Here is a 17,188-nt window from a genome sequence, read left to right as displayed (position 1 = left end):
GCAGACTAAATAAATAAATACCAAAAAAAAATGTTTAGAAAGGATTTATATCCCAAATATGTTATAAAGAAGCCTCACAACTCAATAAAAAGGAGACAACCCAACCAAAATTGGCAAAGGCTCAAGAGGCATTTCACAAAAGGCGATATATGAATGGGCAATAAAGATATGTGAAGATACTCCACATCGTTAGTCATCAGGGAAATAGAAATTAAAAACAGAATGATAAAATAATACTTCAGGCCTGCTATGTTTAAATTTAAAAGACTGACAACATCAGGGACTTTCCTGGTGGTCCAGTGGGTAAGACTCCGCATTCCCAATGCAGGGGGCCCGGTTTGATCCCTGGTCGGGGAACTAGATCCCGTGTGCATGCCACAACTAAGAGTTCGCATGCCACAACTAAGAGTTCGCATGCCACAACTAAGAAGCCTGTATGCCACAACTAAGAAGTCCACATGCCGCAACTAAGAAGTCTGCATGCTGCAACTAAAAGATCCCGCATGCCGCAATGTAAATCCTGCGTGCCACAACTAAGACCCAGGCAGCCTAAATAAATAAATAAATAAATGACAACATCAAGTGTTGACAAGGATGTGGAGCCACTGGAACTCTCAAACATTGCTGGTAGGAATGTAAAATGGCACAGTTAACTTCGGAAGTCAGTTGGGCATTTCTTAGAAAGTTAAACGTATAATTACCATATGACCTGGTAACTCCAGGTAGGATGGATAAAGCTAATCTAAGGTGAAAAAATATCAGATCAGTGGTTGACCAGGGCAAAGACAGGGAATGAGGGTGGAGAGACTGCAGAGGGGCCCCGGGGGATGATGGAAGTATTCTATATCTTTTTTTTTTTTTTTTTTTGGCTGTGTTGGGTCTTCGTTTCTGTGCGAGGGCTTTCTCTAGTTGTGGCGAGCGGGGGCCACTCTTCATCGCGGTGCACAGGCCTCTCACTGTCGCAGCCTCTCTTGTAGCGGAGCACAGGCTCCAGATGCACAGGCTCAGTAGTTGTGGCTTACGGGCCTAGTTGCTCCACGGCATGTGGGATCTTCCCAGACCAGGGCTCGAACCCATATCCCCTGCATTGGCAGACAGATTCTCAACTACTGCGCCACCAGGGAAGCCCCAATATTCTATATCTTGATTGCAGTGGTGGTTATCTGGGTGTATCCACTTTTCAAAACTCATTGAACTGTACACTTAAAATGAATGCTTATTATAGGTAAATTAGACTTTAACAAGGCTGTTTTTAAGGTAGAAAACAATCAGAATGAATGTTTTTTGAACATTTACCTTTTTAAGTGCTTTCCATATTCTGTATCATCCCACTGAATTCCCCAAACCACCCTATTAGGTAGGACTACATTGTTCCCATATTCTAGCTGAGGAGACAGAGGTACATCTCACAGTAAAGAATGAGGATCTGAACCCTTGACCACTGTGCTACAGGGCTAGAACGTCACAATCTCGCCCTTGACATTAATAAAGCTCATCCTGAGGATGTGCTAACAAGCCCTCCACTGGGAGCAGCCAAGAGAAGTGAGTGTGGATCTGGGAAATGAGAGGAGACGCCCAAAGGAAGAGGTGGCCTGGGGGGACCAGCATTTGTCCAAGCCTGGACTTCTAACTACTTACATAGGAATCATCGGGTGCCTGGTCCTTGCCTCACCCTAGACCGACTGAATTAGAATCCCTGGGATGGGCCTGAGAGCCTGCATTTTAATAAGAATGTCCCCCTCCTACCCCCACCTACCCCGGTAGGAAGAGTAGAGACAGGTCTGTGCAGAGGAAGGTCTGGGTGTCAGACCAACCTGGGCTTGAATCTGACCCTCCAGACCCTTGCTTCCCTCTCTCTGCCTCAGCTTGCTCATCTGTACAATGGGCATCATAATAGTACCAATAGCATGAGGTGGCTGGGAGATTTAGGTGATTTGAGTGAGAATTAGTCACAGCGCCTGGCACAAAGGAAGCACTCAATACATGTTGGATTAAAATAACAATTGAATGCGGCATTGAACTCCACTCAGCATCTTTCTCTCTCCTTCCTCTCCAGGCCCCGGCCTGGCCTTTATCGCCTACCCCAAGGCCGTCACCATGATTCCCCTCTCCCCACTGTGGGCCACCTTGTTCTTCATGATGCTCATCTTCCTGGGCCTGGACAGCCAGGTAAGAGGGGAGCCCAGGCTGGAAGGGCAGGGAGCCAGGTATATTGCTCTCCAGAACAGCTCTGAGACCTACACACCACGTCCTGGTCCTTGTCGTCAGAACCACCCAGACCCTAAAGGACACGGGGATGTGGAAGAGCATCTTCTTCTTCCTTTCTTTATCTCTGGATTGGGGCCCCCGTGTCATGCCGCTGGCAGCCACATAGGTCCTTGGTACCACCACCAGCTACCGCTGCCCCGACATTCCACCTACCTGACTCTCTTCTCACTGTGGGCTTCTCCCAGCCCACCCTCCACTTGGCAGCCCGCCTTCCTCCGTGAAGGCTGTAGAGTTAGAACTAGCAATTTATCTGTGCACATTTTCCTTTCTCTCCACACAAACACGTGCACTTACACCTTCTCACACTGTAAAACCCACCCACCCCGCCCTCCCACCCTCCTCCAATCCTCTCCTTGGTTTTCCTGCCGGAAACCTGTGGCCTCCAGTCTCTCTTCTGTCCCGGATATCTGCCCCTTGCCCTGCTGCTCCATCGTGGCTGGGTTTCCTAAGAGCCCCAGAGAAGGTTTTCCAGCCAAAGCCAGGTGCTCTGCTCTCAGACAGGGCTCTCTTGGCGAGGTGCTTCCCACCCCCCTACCTGTGACCTTGTGCGAGTCACTTAGCACCGAAGCCTGCTGGCTGGTGTGTCTGTCTATTCAGCCAAGTCCTATTTCTTCCCCTGGATGGTTTCTCAGAAACTGCTAAGCCGAGCTGCGGAAGCACCGGGTGTTTTTGCTGATAATCATCCCATCCATTGTTGGGGGCAGAGGCCTCAGGAGGGATTGGCAGCTTGTGTGACAGTGACAGGCCTGCCTCCGCAGGGGGTGTGGGGTCTGGGCCTCGGCTCTGTGAGTCCCTGGGCTGAGCCAGGCCAGCATTAGGACAGAGAAACTTGGTTTGCAAAGGGGAACTGGGGGCCCAGAGGTCTGGCCTGGATGGCTGCTCTGCTCACCCCCAGGTGTAAATGGCATGGGCTTTGTGCCTGGGCTGTGTCCTCAGTTCTCAATCATGATAACGACATGGGCTGGGGGTCCCCTTTTGTTATCCTCATTTTGCAGAGGAAGAAACTGAGGCTCAGAAATGCTGAGTGACTTGCTGGGACATGCACCCAGGTCTGTGTGCTTCTTAGCCCACCTGCTCTGATGTCAGTTCAGTTTAGGTGCTGGATCAACAGGCTCCCTGGAATCTCCTTCCTTCCCTGGGGACCCTGGAGAAAGGACGAGCATGGCCAGCCTTGCTGCAGAGGCAGGGCAGCCTGGAGGCTAAGAGTCCAAGTGTTGAAGCCAGACAGGGCTGGGTTTGAGTCCCAGCTGCACGACTCTGGCCAGCTCTGTGACTCTGGGCTAGTCATTTCACCTCTCTGTGCTACAGTCCCTTTGCACAATAAGGATAGAAATCCGTACCCTAAGGAGGTGGACGTGAACCAGAAAGGATTTGGAGCCAAAGAATGGCTCCAGGGAAGGGGGGTAGTGCCCCACAGTGGTGACAGCCAGCCTCTGGAACAAGATTGCCTGGTTAAATTCTGGCCCTAATATGTTATACCTCTGATCTCAGGGAAAGTTGCTTACACCCCTGTGCTTCCGTGTCTTCATTTACAAAACGGGTAATAATAGGACCTAACACCTAGAGATTAAATAAATTAATATCTGTTAACTGCTTAGAACTGAGCCTGGCACACGACAAGCACCATGTGTTTGCCATTGTTGTTATTATTCATTTATTAAACATTTTCTGAGCATCTCCTCTGTGCCACTGGAGATAGACGAAAACAATGTGGCCTCTGCCCTCCAGGGTCTCACCTTCTTGCTAGGAGACAGATCAAGGGCAATCACGGGCCCCACGAGATGAGGGATATGGACTAGGCAGGGAAGAGAGGGGAGGTCTGTTCTGCCCAAGTAGGAGGCAAGGAGGAGCAGTCAGGAAAAGGCTCATGCAGGAGGTCTGCCCACAGTGCTGGGAGAACCCAGGCAAGGGGGGTAGGGGTGTGCTGGGATATTTGGGCTGGGTGTTGATGGGTGAGTAGGAGTGTAACTTATCCCGTACCCAGCCCTGTCTCAGCATGGCGGGACACAGATGCTTAGTGGCTCAGGCTCTGCCGTTGAAGCCTGCCCAGCCCAAACACAAGAGCTGGGTGTTAGCTCACCTGACTGCCCTCCCCCCAGCAGAGGGTCACTTTCCCACCAGAAGCAAAGGGCAGGGGAAATGTCACAGGCCTGGAGGACAAAGCAAGTCAAGTCCCACCCACAGGCCAGAGCCTGCCAGCAGCAGAGCCCTCAGCTCTCAGGACAGTTACAGGGACTCCCATCTTGCTTCCCAGGCAGAGGCTGGGTCTCATTTAAGTCATTGACCCCAGAACAGGGCCCAGCACATAGGCACGTGACAGGCAGCATGGGGGGAGAAGGAATTCTAGAGTCAGGAGACCTCATTTCAAGTCCTGACCCTGCCACTTCCTTGCTGAGAGACTTTGGGCAGGTCACTTTCCCTCTCTGAGCCTCAGGGTCCTCATGTGTTAAATGGGCCTGCCGGAGTTCTGTAAACGCCGGGATTATTGTTTTTATTCTTGGGTCCTCCATCAGGGTGAGTAAGTGTGGGAATGAAGGTGAGACCCAGTGGAAAGGAAGCCCAGGGTTTAAGGCTGCTGTGCTTGCCTGGAGCCAGGGCCACTAAGAACGGCCTTTCTCTTGGGTTTCACACCATCATTTCTACCCTGTCCAGTTTGTGTGTGTGGAAAGCCTGGTGACCGCTGTGGTGGACATGTACCCCAAGGTCTTCCGGAGGGGCTATCGGCGGGAGCTGCTCATCCTGGCCCTGTCGGTCACCTCCTATTTTCTGGGCCTCGTGATGTTAACGGAGGTGAGTGATAAGGATACAGGTAAGTGATGTGAACAGGGTAGCACAAGGGTTAAGTGCCTGGGCTTTGGGTTAGCGGATCTGACATTGACTAGCTGTGTGACCCTGGCTCCAGGTCCAGCACTTCTCGGGGACTCCGTGTTCTTACGTTTGTAATGGGTTGCTGTGAGACTCCATGGAAGTTCTCATTAAGGCCTTAGCTCAGTGTCCTGCGTGTGTTAAGTGCTCAGCGCAAGGTCTCCACTTCACCGCCAGAGGGAATAAAACTCCCAGAGGGAAAGGCTGGGTTTACCTGGTCATCATGAACGTCTGGATGCCGGGGCCACCCCTTTTAGTAACTTCTGGGTGAAGGGGACAGTGTCAGCTACGGAACCCTCAACTAGTTACTATTATCGACCTCAAGTTCAGAGGAGGCTTTTCTGGGGCATCACTGAGAATAGGCGTGAGGAATTGGGCACCTTCAGGCGCTGTGTGTTCCCGCCCCAGCCCTTCATGTGTACCCTCTTGTCTCTGCCTGGGGTCAGGAGGGGCTCATCATGACCCTAAATTAAGACTGTCTCAGAAAGCCATGATTCTCTTCCCTCCTGCAGCCATCCTGTCTAATAAATACTTTCTTAAGTACCTTGGGAAGGTGAGATTAGATATCTTTTTATCCACACTCACAAAATTAATTAATTTTAAAAGCCAAACCACCCCCCACCAAAAAGCCTAAAAACTGTTGTCTAGAGACAAGAAGAGGTTTTGTAAGAAACGTGGAAAGAAATGAGGGAATTCAGAATCTGTCAAAGCAGCTGATATGGTACTGAAGTCCATCTGTTGATCGTCATGCTCCACTTCTCAGTTCAAATGCCACCTCCTCCTGGAAGCGTCCTCTGCTTTCCTTCCCACTCAGGACTTCATTCTAAGCTCAGCTCAGCCTCCCTCTGGCCATTACAATGACCTGTCTGTTCACCTGCTGCCCCCACCAGGCCCTGAGGTCCTCAAGAACAAGAGCTGGCCTTGACCTGCTCTGCACCCTTGGGGCCTGGCACGGGGTGGGCTCTGGGGCGTGGTGGCTGGTGTTATTATTGCTCCTAGTCATTGTCACATTAATGGGAGTGATAATCAGCGTTTGAGCAAATGAACGGTGCAGCACTTCCCGTTTCCTCCTCTGCTCTCCCCACACGGAGAACCAGCGAGGCAGTGAGCAAGGCCTCATTAAGTGCTGATTAATTATGCAAAGTAGAGTCTTTTGTCACGCACAAATTGGGGGGTTAACCTGATGCCTTAAAAAGGCTGGTGGCGCTATAAGAAGAGCAGGCATTGGAGGGCATCCCCGGCTTGCAGCAGGCAGGTGGAGGGCCCTCCTGGACACCGGCCCTGGTGTCACAGAGCCTTCCAGCCCACCATCCTCCAGGCCTCGGGTCTGTCCCGGGGCACCTGGGGCCCCAGCCCATCAGGGAGCCAGCGCTGCGTGCGTGTGCCCAGGACCAGCGTGTCCTTGAGTGATCACACCGGGAAGTTCAAACTGCCAAATGGGCCCTGTCGGCCTCAGTAATTGCTGGCAGGATCTTCTCCCTCATTTAAACACATTTAAAGCTCTGCTCTAGGGAAAAAATAGTCCGCAAATATCTGATCTTCCACTGAGGCAGTGTGGTGGGTGGTGAAGGGCACGGGCTCTGCAGCCGGACACTTGGGCTCAGTCCTCAGCCCCACGGCTGGGCAGCTGGTGGCCTGTGGTGCGTATTCTCACTGGCCCGGGCCTCGGGTTCCCCCACGTGAGCACTGAGGATAACTGTAGCGCCTGCCCTGTGGTCACACTGTGCAGGATCAGCTAGACTGAGACCTGGGGACCAGTTACAACAGAGCTGGCACTTGGAGAGCACTGCATTAAGGCTTCCTTCTGGGTTTTTTTAATGTATGATGTTTGTGGAAGGAGACCCTCAGGAGAGCAATTAGGAGGGCAGTCCTGGGTTTAACTCAGAAAGCTCCTTACCCTCAGAGACTTGAACGCCTACCATATCTGTCACAGACAGGAGGCCCCAGACCAGATACGGCCCAGCGATCCATGTTGTTTCCCCCTCACTGTGATTTTTTAAGAAGACGAAGAGGTTACCAAAATTAAAGAGAAAGATTTCTCAAGAAAATTTGGATTTTTGGCATCTTCCAGAAAATCTGTAGACGTGGCTGCCCAGGCCTACGTCCCCCAGCAGCAATCGACCGGAGTTGTGTGGCCACGTGGGGCCTTTGCTCTCCAGTTAGCCACAGTCCCCACCACTCCCTGCTGTCACACACTAGGACCGCTTGGACTCAGCACTGAGATGTTGCCCCTGATCTAGTTGAAGAGATGAATGAGGAAACAAATAGTCCCAGGGTGTGTGGTCTTTCACATGACAGAAGGAGGCCCGGGGGCTTTGGGAACACAGAGAAGAAGCTTAGTCCCAAGAGGTCCCCGTGGCAGACACATAAGGAGGCTGTCCAGGCTTCATCCTGGCCTCTTAACCCCCGTCCTGGCATTTGGAACACCTCCCCCAACCCGACCCTCCCTCCCTTTTGTACTTTTATTTCTGCTGCTTTTGATTGTCCCGCTAAGGACTCTCATTGTGTTGTAGGATTTTCTTTACGGATCCCAACCCTTCCCACACCTGCATCTGGCCTCCCCTCCTCTGCCCACCCAGACACCTCCCCTGCCTCCCAGAGATCCTCCCAGATCACCTTGGCCAGCCAAGCTTGCACCTCCCTGGCCTTCCACTGAACTTAATCATCAGAGATTTGCATATCACAGAGCTGGCCCACTTCGTTCCTGCATCCCACAAAGATTGCGCACCTACTGTGTGCCGAGTCTTTGTCCAGAAGCAGGGACACAGCTGTGGACAAGCCATTCAGAGTCCCTCCCCAATGGGGCACTCACTCCATATGATTCAACTTGCACTTACGGGGACATACTGCAAGCTGGGCCCTGCGCTGAGGGTGGGAGACACACAGAGGACCAGTGGGGCGGCCTTCCCAGCGGGAGCTCAGAGCTAACAGAGTAGCCAGTGGCGGAACACTTTTTTTTTTAAACTATGAATCCTTAAAATGTGCTATGGAGGCCCAAAGAAAGAACGAGGCTGTCAGGGAGGGCTTCTTGGAGGAGGTGACACTTGAGATGAGCTTTGAAGGAACTTACCCAGTGAAAGGGAATAGCATGTGCAAAGGCACAGAAGTGAGACAGTCCCTTGGTGTGTCCAGGAGGGAGCATGTTGAGGGGGACTGTGGGAAGGGGAGCTGAGGCCCAGTGAGGAGGGCGGCCCTGGCTGGCAGGCTGAAGGAAGCCAAGGGGTAATTGTAAACTGTAGGGTGACATGGTTGGATTTGCAGGTTGGAAAGGTCCCTGTGAAAGCTGGTGTGTGGAAGGGTAGGAGAGGGAGGCTGGAGGCAGGGAGGCCAGTGGGGAGGCTGTCACAGCCACCTGGAGAGAGGTGCTGAGCCTGTCCAACCTCCAGTCTCTGGTCTTCTGTGTTGTCTCTGACGTTTGGGGAGCAGGGACAAGACAAACCATCGCAATCCCAGCAACCCCCAGAGGGTGGTCTTAGGGGGCGCCCAGGTGTGGTGGGCGCAGTGTTCCAGGACCCTGGGGAGACCAGTCTGTCCGGGTGGAAGTGAGTCCCGGCTGGTGGTAGCCGCAGGGCAGAGGGCCCTTCCCAAGGCCAGCTGGCTGACCCTGCTCTCCAGTGTGTCTGTCACTCTGTCCATATTTCTGTCCTCTCACTTCCCAGGGCGGCATGTACATCTTCCAGCTCTTTGACTCCTATGCCGCCAGTGGGATGTGCCTTCTCTTTGTGGCCATCTTTGAGTGCATCTGCATCGGCTGGGTGTACGGTGAGTAGAGGCCGAGCCCTCCCACACCCCAGAGGCCACCATGGTGCCCAGCACACGGGCACCCGGGACCCGGCTGGGCCTGGTTTCCCTGTGGCTGGTCTCCATCTGCATCAACCTCTTCATTCTCCCCTCAGGGACTTCTTGTCCTTTCCCACTTGTCGGGAGACCCTCCTGCTTTTATATCCCTGCAGCAGAGGGAGGGGTTCCCGGCTCAGACACTATGACCTTGATTCTGTCCTTCTGCCCCTGATGCTCAGTTTTCCCATCTGCAAAATGGAGTAGTATAAAAAGTCACCATGTCTCCGAGCAGGAGGTAATGTAGGCAAAGCAGCCAGCCCAGTGCCTGGCCCTCAGTCAGCACATGCCTTCTGGTCCTCCAGTTCCCCAAACCATATGATGAGTGCATCAGGGTTGCTGGGCTGGTTGATGCACACTCCCAAGTGTGGTTCGGGAACAGACACCCCACAGGCCACCCCTCCGGCCCTCACCTTCAGAGCCCTGACCCCACCCCCGTGCAGGTCAGCCAGCCCCTGGCCCTGCCTCAGAGGGACCACCTTCCTCCTTTCCCCCAGAAACTCCTGCCCGTTTCCTGGACCTCACTGCTCAAGGTCAGAAGGGGTCTTCCCAGTATTGAACCAGAGTCCCTTCTACTGCAGTTTATCCTGACACCTCACATATGTAACACCTTGGTAGTTTTTAAGCGGTAAATAGGGTTCCTGCCGCAATTTGTCTTGGGCTGGGGAAACCAGACACTCGTAGCCTTCCCTCTGAGTCTTGTACAGAAATCTTCTGGGGTGTGTGTGCCCATCTTCTTTATTCTGGACAGGAAGCAACCGCTTCTATGATAACATCGAAGACATGATTGGCTACCGGCCGTTGTCGCTCATCAAATGGTGCTGGAAAGTCGTGACCCCCGGGATCTGTGCGGTAAGGGCCCTGCCAGGAGCCGCCTGCAGCCCACCCACCCACGTACTTCTCCACCCCAGAGCCCAGACCTGGCTGAGGCCGAGACTGAGGAGGTGATGTCCCCCTGGGGACCCTCTGTGCCCTCAGAAAGTCCTAGGCACCTGACACCTTTCAAAGCTGGCATTGTGGGGACAGTCTCTGGGCTTAGCCAGGGGGCCTCACTAGGACCCCAGCCCTGCAACCAGCTTGCTGTGTGATTATGAGCAAATCACCTCCCTTCTTGGGACCTCAGGTTCTATGCCTGCATTTGTATAGAAGGCGACTGGGACCTGCTTCTGTGGGGCCGAGGGTCCCATGAAAGGCATTTGTCTGTGCTGTTCACAGTGAAGCAACAGCGTGAGGGTAAAGAGGGCTCACGCTCTGCCCCTCAGATCAGACCGGGAGAGGCCTTTGTGAGAAGATGTTTAATTAAAAAAACAAAACCCCCTGCTCTTCACCCGTTCTTGGCACTGGAAGTATCTCAGAGCATCTTCACAAACCATCTTAGTTCTGAAAGGCAGCTTTGAAACCAGCCCTGAGAAGTAGCTAGGAAAAAATAAAAATTCCTGACTGGGCAGAGGCTGGGGATGAGGCTCCTGGGGGTCGGGGAGGGTCTCCTGGGATCTGTGGGGGTCAGTTCCCCGTGTTTCTCGCTGTGGACCCAGCAGGGCCTCACCTCTCCGAGGCCACCACACGGGGTTGACTGTCTCCCCTGCTGGCTGCCCGCACGCAGGCTGAGGGCCGCCCCAGGGACCTTTCCCCGTCTCCCCGCAGGGCATCTTCATCTTCTTCCTGGTCAAGTACAAGCCCCTCAAGTACAACAACATCTACACCTACCCCGCCTGGGGCTATGGCATTGGCTGGCTCATGGCCCTGTCCTCCATGCTCTGCATCCCGCTCTGGGTCTTCATCAAGGTGTGGAAGACGGAGGGGACGCTGTCGGAGGTGAGCAGCCTGGGAGTAGGGGTCAGCAAGGGCGGGTCAGAGGTGGGGGGTATGGCCAGGGTGGGGCTGGCTGTGCTGGGAGGGCTGGTGAGTGTGGGCACAGCCATGGGCACATCTGGGTCCCCGCTTCCTCATCTGAGCAATGGGTGTGATGAGAACATGCCCCTGTGTGTCTCCCGGGGAAGCCTGGCCAGCTCCTCCCTGGCGGGTATTCGTCAGTACTGCTGTGCTGAGGCCTCGGGGTTGAGATGTTTTCCCTGAGCTCAGCCTCAGTTTCCTCATCTGTAGAATGGGTCAACAGCAGTCCCTCACTTACAGAGGTTGTTTGAGGACTCAGTGAGTATGCAGAGGGAAAGCACTTAGACCAGGACCTGGGAGAGAGAGAGAGACCAAGTGTTAGCTCTTACTGCTCTGTTGATTCTGTTCATTAAGGACCCCATTCCCAGGGCACAGGGAGAGGGTCTGACATTTGCGGAACACCTATCCTGTGTCGTCACTGTGCCAAGCTCTCTCCGTGCTGCATCTCCTCTAGTCCTCAGAGAAATTAAGTCATTCGCCTAGGATCACACAGCCAAAAATTAGCAAACCAAAATGTTTTAACAATTTTATTGAGGTATGTTTTCTATATCATGTCATAAAATTCACCCATTTCAGGTACACAATTCAGTGGGGTTTTTTTAGTAACTTTCTGTGTAGTGCAGTCATCACCATAAATCAGTTTGCAAATATTTTTATTTATTTATTTTATTTATTTATTTTTAAGATCCCTGGTGCCCATTCCCAGTAAGCCCTGTTCCCAACCCCAGACACGCACAAATCTGTCTCTGTGTGTGTGCCTCTTATGGGCGTTTCCTGCCAGTGGAATCCTGCAGTATGTGGTCTCTTGGTAGCAGAGTGAATGCGGACCCCAACCCGTCATACTCCCCACACCCACTCTCTCTTCACTCTCCTTTCCCACCCGCTGGCAGATCAGAAGGTCTGAGTCAGCTTCTCGCCCATTTTGCAAACTGTCTGCTGTGTGCCTGACGCTGCTCTAAGCCATCTACAAGCACTAGGCCACTGAATCCTCACAGCAGTCCTGTGAGGTGGAAGAGCTTCCTGTCCCCATGTCACAGGTGAGGAAGCTGAGCACAGAGAAGTGAAGCAAGTTACCCAAGGGCACACAGCCTCTGAGTGATGGAGCAGGTACCCTGTGCCCCCCCACCGCCTCGTTCCTGCCCCAACTCTTGGGGCTCTCGGGGCTGACCTGTGCCTCACAAGCATGGGGCATGTGTGCAGACACCCACGGGTGAGAGCCAGCTCAGAGTCGGCTCCAGCCAGCCCTCCTGCCCACCCAGGGGCCTGAGCTCCAGAAAAGCCAACATCCAGCCAGGAGGGGCAAGCTGAGAGGGAAGGTCCCTTTCTCCAGCCTGCTCGTGCCCTCGGAGCAAGTCAGGGTCCTCCGCTCCTGCAGGGAATGTAGGTCAAGGGCAGTTGTTAATTCTGGTTTGGGACCAGACGTGCCCAGAGGAGAGCAGCCCTGGAGCCCTAACACCTTGGCCATGGCAGGCCCCTGCCAGTTAGTTCACCTTCCTCCATTTCCAGAAGGTTCTGCCTGCTGATGGGAAGGATCTGGAAGGAAAAATGGGTTCAGAGAATTGCTGTGAGGGTGGGTAGTCTGTGCTAAGAGCTGTGGATGGGTCAACAAATCTGAGGCCACCTCATGACAACGCTAGAGGCAGGTGCCACTGTGACCCCCTTTGATAGATGAGGGAATGAGACACAGAGGGTTAAGTTCTTGCCCCAGTTAAGTGGTGGGACTGGGAGTCAAGCCCAGGTGTCTGGTTCCAGAACCCGTGCTCCCAGCTCCTGTCCTGTGTCAGGAGCCTAGCACCGTGCCTGGCACCCAGGAGGTGCTCGGCATTGCCGAGGGGTGGGCAGGGGTGCGGGATCTGCCTGTTAATCCCACCCGGGCAGGATAGGTCCAGCCTCTCTCAGGCACGGCAGGATCTGAAAGAGAAAACAGAACCTTGATCATAAGAAACCAGCCACCCCAAAGTCTTCCCAGCCTTCCTGGGGAGAAGGTTTATGCCCAGGAAAGACCTCCCAAATCCTGGTCTGATGTCTTCTGGAGGTGCACATGAGGCTGAGGTGTGGGACCCGAGGCCGGGCCGAGGGGGCAGGAGCGTGTGTCCAGGGTCTGCCCGTGGCCTCCACTCCCTCATCGGTAGAGTAGACGATGGCCACCCTGTCTGCGCCCAGCCCAGAGCCGGCCACTCTTCCAGGCGGCGTGAGGCTGTGGCCTTAGGGATAACGTTTCCGTCTTCAGACACACGCCGCCTGTTCCCCTGGATGGGGAGCGTGATGACAGCCTTTTGTGGGAAACGTACCCGTTTATCCAGCGATCATTATATGAACGGCTCTGGAGGTGCCGTAGCTCATCCTCACAGCAGCCCTTCGGGCAGGTACTCCTATCCCATTTCACAGATGGGAAAACACAGCTCAGAGATGTTAGGTGACTTGCCCCACATGTAGTAAGGCTGAGCAGCGGCTCACACCCCAGCTTCCCTGTCTCCACGGGAGGAGGGATGCAGCAAGCAGCCCTGGGTACAGCTCTCACGTCCTGGCCACCTGCAGCGGGCCAGGTACAGGGTGGGCACTTCCACTCACTGTCTCCTTACTCCTCATCCAGTGATAGCAGTGGGTACCCTGGTGTCCCCATGTCCGGGGGTGGGGGCGGGAAACTGAGACCCGGAGGTCCACGCATCGTCCAGGACAGAGCTCTGCGTGGCAGGGCTGGGGCTGGTGGCTCCACTGCCCCGAGGTGTCCACCGTGCCGTTGGGAGGCGCCAAGGCAGGCCCAGGACCCTGGCAGCCACTCTCAGACAGCTCTTTTCCTCTCCAACCATGTAGAAATTCCGGAAGTTGACGACCCCCAGCGCCGATCTGAACACGCGGGGCAAGCTTGGGGCAGCCCCACGGACGGTGACGGTAAATGACTGTGACGCCAAACTCAAGGGTGACGGGACCATTGCAGCTATCACAGAGAAGGAGACGCACTTCTGAGCGCCCCTGCCACCTTGATGCCTCTCCTCCTCCTCGTCCCCGCCGTCCCCGCCGTCCCCGCCCTGTGTACAAATGAATACCTGAACCACGTACTTCATCTTATGGTAGAGGCTTGCTCGTTTTGCACAGGATTTATTAACAAGTTAATTTTAATGTGGCCACACCCACTCTGGTTTCAAGTCACATCCCCTCCTCGCCCCCCAGTTGCCATGTGAGTAACAATACGAAGAGATAATCCTGTACAGGGACTAGTATCATCCTCTTGTGCTAGGACGGTTTTAACCAGCATTTTCTAGGGGTTAGGAAGTTGTATCATAGGGTCAGACTTTTATACTCGGGCTGTGGGGCAGGTGGGCAGGAGCAATGCCTGTCCCCCTCCATCAGCCTTTGAACCAACCAGTTCGTGTCCCACCTTTGACCCTGACCGCGCGCGCAGCTGCCCTTCCTCCGCGCTGCCATGCTTCCCCTTCAGCCCCTCCCTTTCCCATCCCCAGCTTCCTAGAGGTGGGTTTGCAGACAGCAAGGCTGTGTCCGAGAAGAAGAAGTCCCAGCAGACTCAGGACTCCTGGGTGGCAGGCCCTCCTCTTCCCTGGCCCCACTGAGTGATCTGGGGCACTTCCCTCCCCTCTCGGGCCTCAGCTTCTGCGTGTCCCCAGTGGGGAGGGCTGGATCAGGTGACCTCTGAGGTTCTGCCCACCCGGCTACATCTCTTGGGGATATTCTGCGGGCCTCCTTGGCTTGCAGACCTGCTGTTGATCTTGGGTTCTTCTGAAGACTCGCAGGTGGGCAGTCCCTTGCCCCTCACCCCCTTATTTAAAATCAAGTTTATCATGGAAACTATGTGGTTTGATTTCATCCATGAGCATTCCCATCCTCAAGACCAGCCAGGTCCTCGGCCCTGTGGCGGGGCTCCTCCTGGCCGTCTGCTCGCACCCTCGGCTCTGCCTCTCTGTCCTCCTCAGCAGGGCTGGCTGGAGTTGCCTGCGCGCTGGTTCTCGGGCCCAGGCAGCAGCCTCTATTCTGCTTGCGGCTGTCTGTCCTGCCACTGCCCCCGCCGGGATCTGCATTGTAGGACTTTCCACCAGCCTCCCAGGAGGGAGCTATGGTTGGGCCTGGAGCCTGGTTTCCTCCTCCAGCCCCTTCTTTGTCCCCCTGCCTCGTTTCCTCCCTCTCGCTGTCACCGCTGCCCTCCTCCCTCTCCTGCCATCCTGTGACCTCCAATCCCCCCCCCCATCCTTCCTGTCACCAGCAGAACCCTGGAATTTTCACAAGGCTTCTTCCCTACCTTTTTCCCAGGAGCCAACCCACCTGCCTCTCTGGCCAGGGAGCTGAGAAGCCTCAGCCTCACTGCTGGGGAGATGGGGGCTCCCACCCCTCCCTCAGTACAGCCCTGGGGTCTGGGGGGCGGTGTTTGGTGCTGCTGCAGGCCTCCCTGGCTGACCCCTCTCTTCTTTGATTGGATTTGACGTCAAGCCTCTGCCTTGGATCCTGAGTTATTTGGGGACAGGGAGGAAGGTGCATTCTTTATCCTTTTCCTTTATGTTCCCTATCTTATTCGGTGGAAATGCGAGTTTTCTCCAAACAGGGGATTTAGTTTCCTGTAATAAACCTGCGTGTTTGGTTGGCCCAAATGCCCAGCTTCTCTGCCCCGGCCAGCCCCCGTCTGAAGCCCGCGTTTGCTAAGGGGGATGCCAAGCGCCCCCCAGGGAAGTCGGATGAGCTGTCTGCTCCGGTGGACCCAGGAAATGGATGCAGGAAGAGCGGGGCTCCGGCTGAGCCCCCACCTGTGTCCATCCTCGTCTGCTCTTCTCCCAGCAGGTCGGGGAGGGGGTCTCCCCACTGCTCCTGCTACCGGTTCTCCACCAGCCACTGTCACCAGCGCACAGCCCCACGGCCTAGCTGGGGACGTGCCGCATTGTACTTGTGGCACTTAGCACTTCACTTACTTCACGGGACTCATGGTGCAGGGCGGAGGGGGGGGTTTTGTTCTTTGCTTTTTGTAATTTCCTACTAGTATTTGGGTAACTTTGGGGGGAGGGGAGGGAAATGCGGGGGCAGGCGAAACGTCGTTGCAGTGACTTTTTTGATATTCATTAGAAACAATACATCCTTTCTGAAATATTTACAGTATTATTAAAAAATGAAAAAGGTTGTACTGTTTTGCATAATGAACGTTTTTATTGGGTATTCAAAGGGTACACGATTGTCAGCTTACTCATTTTTAAAAATTAAAGAAGTGAACAAACTCTCTGTGGCTGTTCCTGGCAGAGTGGTATTCATCGGGTGCTTCTTCCTGTTTTATTACTTCCATGATATTGCTGCCAAACCATCTTGGCATTTGGAGGTTGCTGTTTCAACTGGGGATTACAAGTTAGAAACACCCAGGGCTGTTTCAGGAGCCCACACTGCCTTTCATGTGATCCCCATGCACTGAATGTCTACTGTGTGCTAAGTGCTTTACAAAATTTCTCTCTTTAATCCTACCACAGTACCACTTTATTTGTCTATTACTTCCCCTACTTTACAGACAGGGGAAATTGAGGCACAGAGAAGTCAAGCCATTTGCCCAGAGCCTCACAGCTAGTAAATAGCTGGACCAGAAAGAGAAGTCAGCTCTGTCTGAACCCAAAGCCCAGTCCCCTTATCACTACGCCTTACTCTCCCTCAGGCTGCAAGACCCAGAGAAGGCGAGAGCCACCTCGTGATGGCAGCAATGGTTGCCACAAAGCTCATGCACCTGTCCTAGGGGGCAGCCCTGCGTGTCTGAGGTAGGCAACAGGGGGTGGAAGGAGACAAGGATTTGGAGCATGCAGCTCTGCTTTGGGCTCTGGGATCCACCTTTGGCAGCCTCAATTTTCTCATCTCTAAAATGGGGATAATACCTCCTGCTTCAAACTTGGGTTGACTGTGAGATCCTATGAACTCTGGGTGTGAATGGTAAAAGCTTTGTATTCACACTGGTTATCATTATCCTGAAAGAATTATGCCTAAGCTCTCAAAGTGTGTTGTTGCTCAGAACTTAGACAAAAATCTCTAAATCTGTGTCTGAGATTTCCAAACAGTGGCTCAGGACCATGGAGTGTGCTTTGTCCTGCTAGCACGTGGCACAGCAAGGTCATCTACACATAGGGTCTGCTCATTCCTGTCTGGTTGGCTCTTTTGCTTAAAATCCAGGTCCACCTGAACCTGTCTTGGTCTCTTGCCATCTGTGAGGTGGTAACATCTGCTCACAGGGAAAACATCCCACAAAGATCCAGAATTCAGAAAATCCCTGTGACTCCCCAGAGGGTCCCTGAGTACCTTATAACTTCACAGAGCCACGGGGATCGGGTCAGTAACCTGTCCCCTGCCCACGTGC

The 17,188-nt window shown here is 53.9% G+C and overlaps 1 protein-coding gene across 1 annotated transcript in view; it reads left to right on the top strand.

Annotated features, from left to right (window-relative positions):
• Positions 1-15,792, top strand: part of SLC6A11 (solute carrier family 6 member 11) — a 122,055-nt gene extending 106,263 nt beyond the window's left edge. Inside the window, exons 9-14 of the mRNA XM_068558422.1 lie at positions 2,057-2,169; positions 4,921-5,058; positions 8,793-8,895; positions 9,722-9,822; positions 10,615-10,785; positions 13,678-15,792. Coding sequence (XP_068414523.1) covers positions 2,057-2,169; positions 4,921-5,058; positions 8,793-8,895; positions 9,722-9,822; positions 10,615-10,785; positions 13,678-13,830 — 779 coding nt within the window. The 3' untranslated portion in view covers positions 13,831-15,792. The remainder of the gene's footprint in view (positions 1-2,056; positions 2,170-4,920; positions 5,059-8,792; positions 8,896-9,721; positions 9,823-10,614; positions 10,786-13,677) is intronic.
• Positions 15,793-17,188: the final 1,396 nt, after the last annotated feature.

This window comes from Eschrichtius robustus, chromosome 12 (assembly GCF_028021215.1).
Source record: "Eschrichtius robustus isolate mEscRob2 chromosome 12, mEscRob2.pri, whole genome shotgun sequence".
Taxonomy (NCBI): Eukaryota; Metazoa; Chordata; class Mammalia; order Artiodactyla; family Eschrichtiidae; genus Eschrichtius; species Eschrichtius robustus.
Note: the sequence above shows the minus strand (reverse complement) of the source record. Positions and strands in the feature narration are given on the sequence as shown.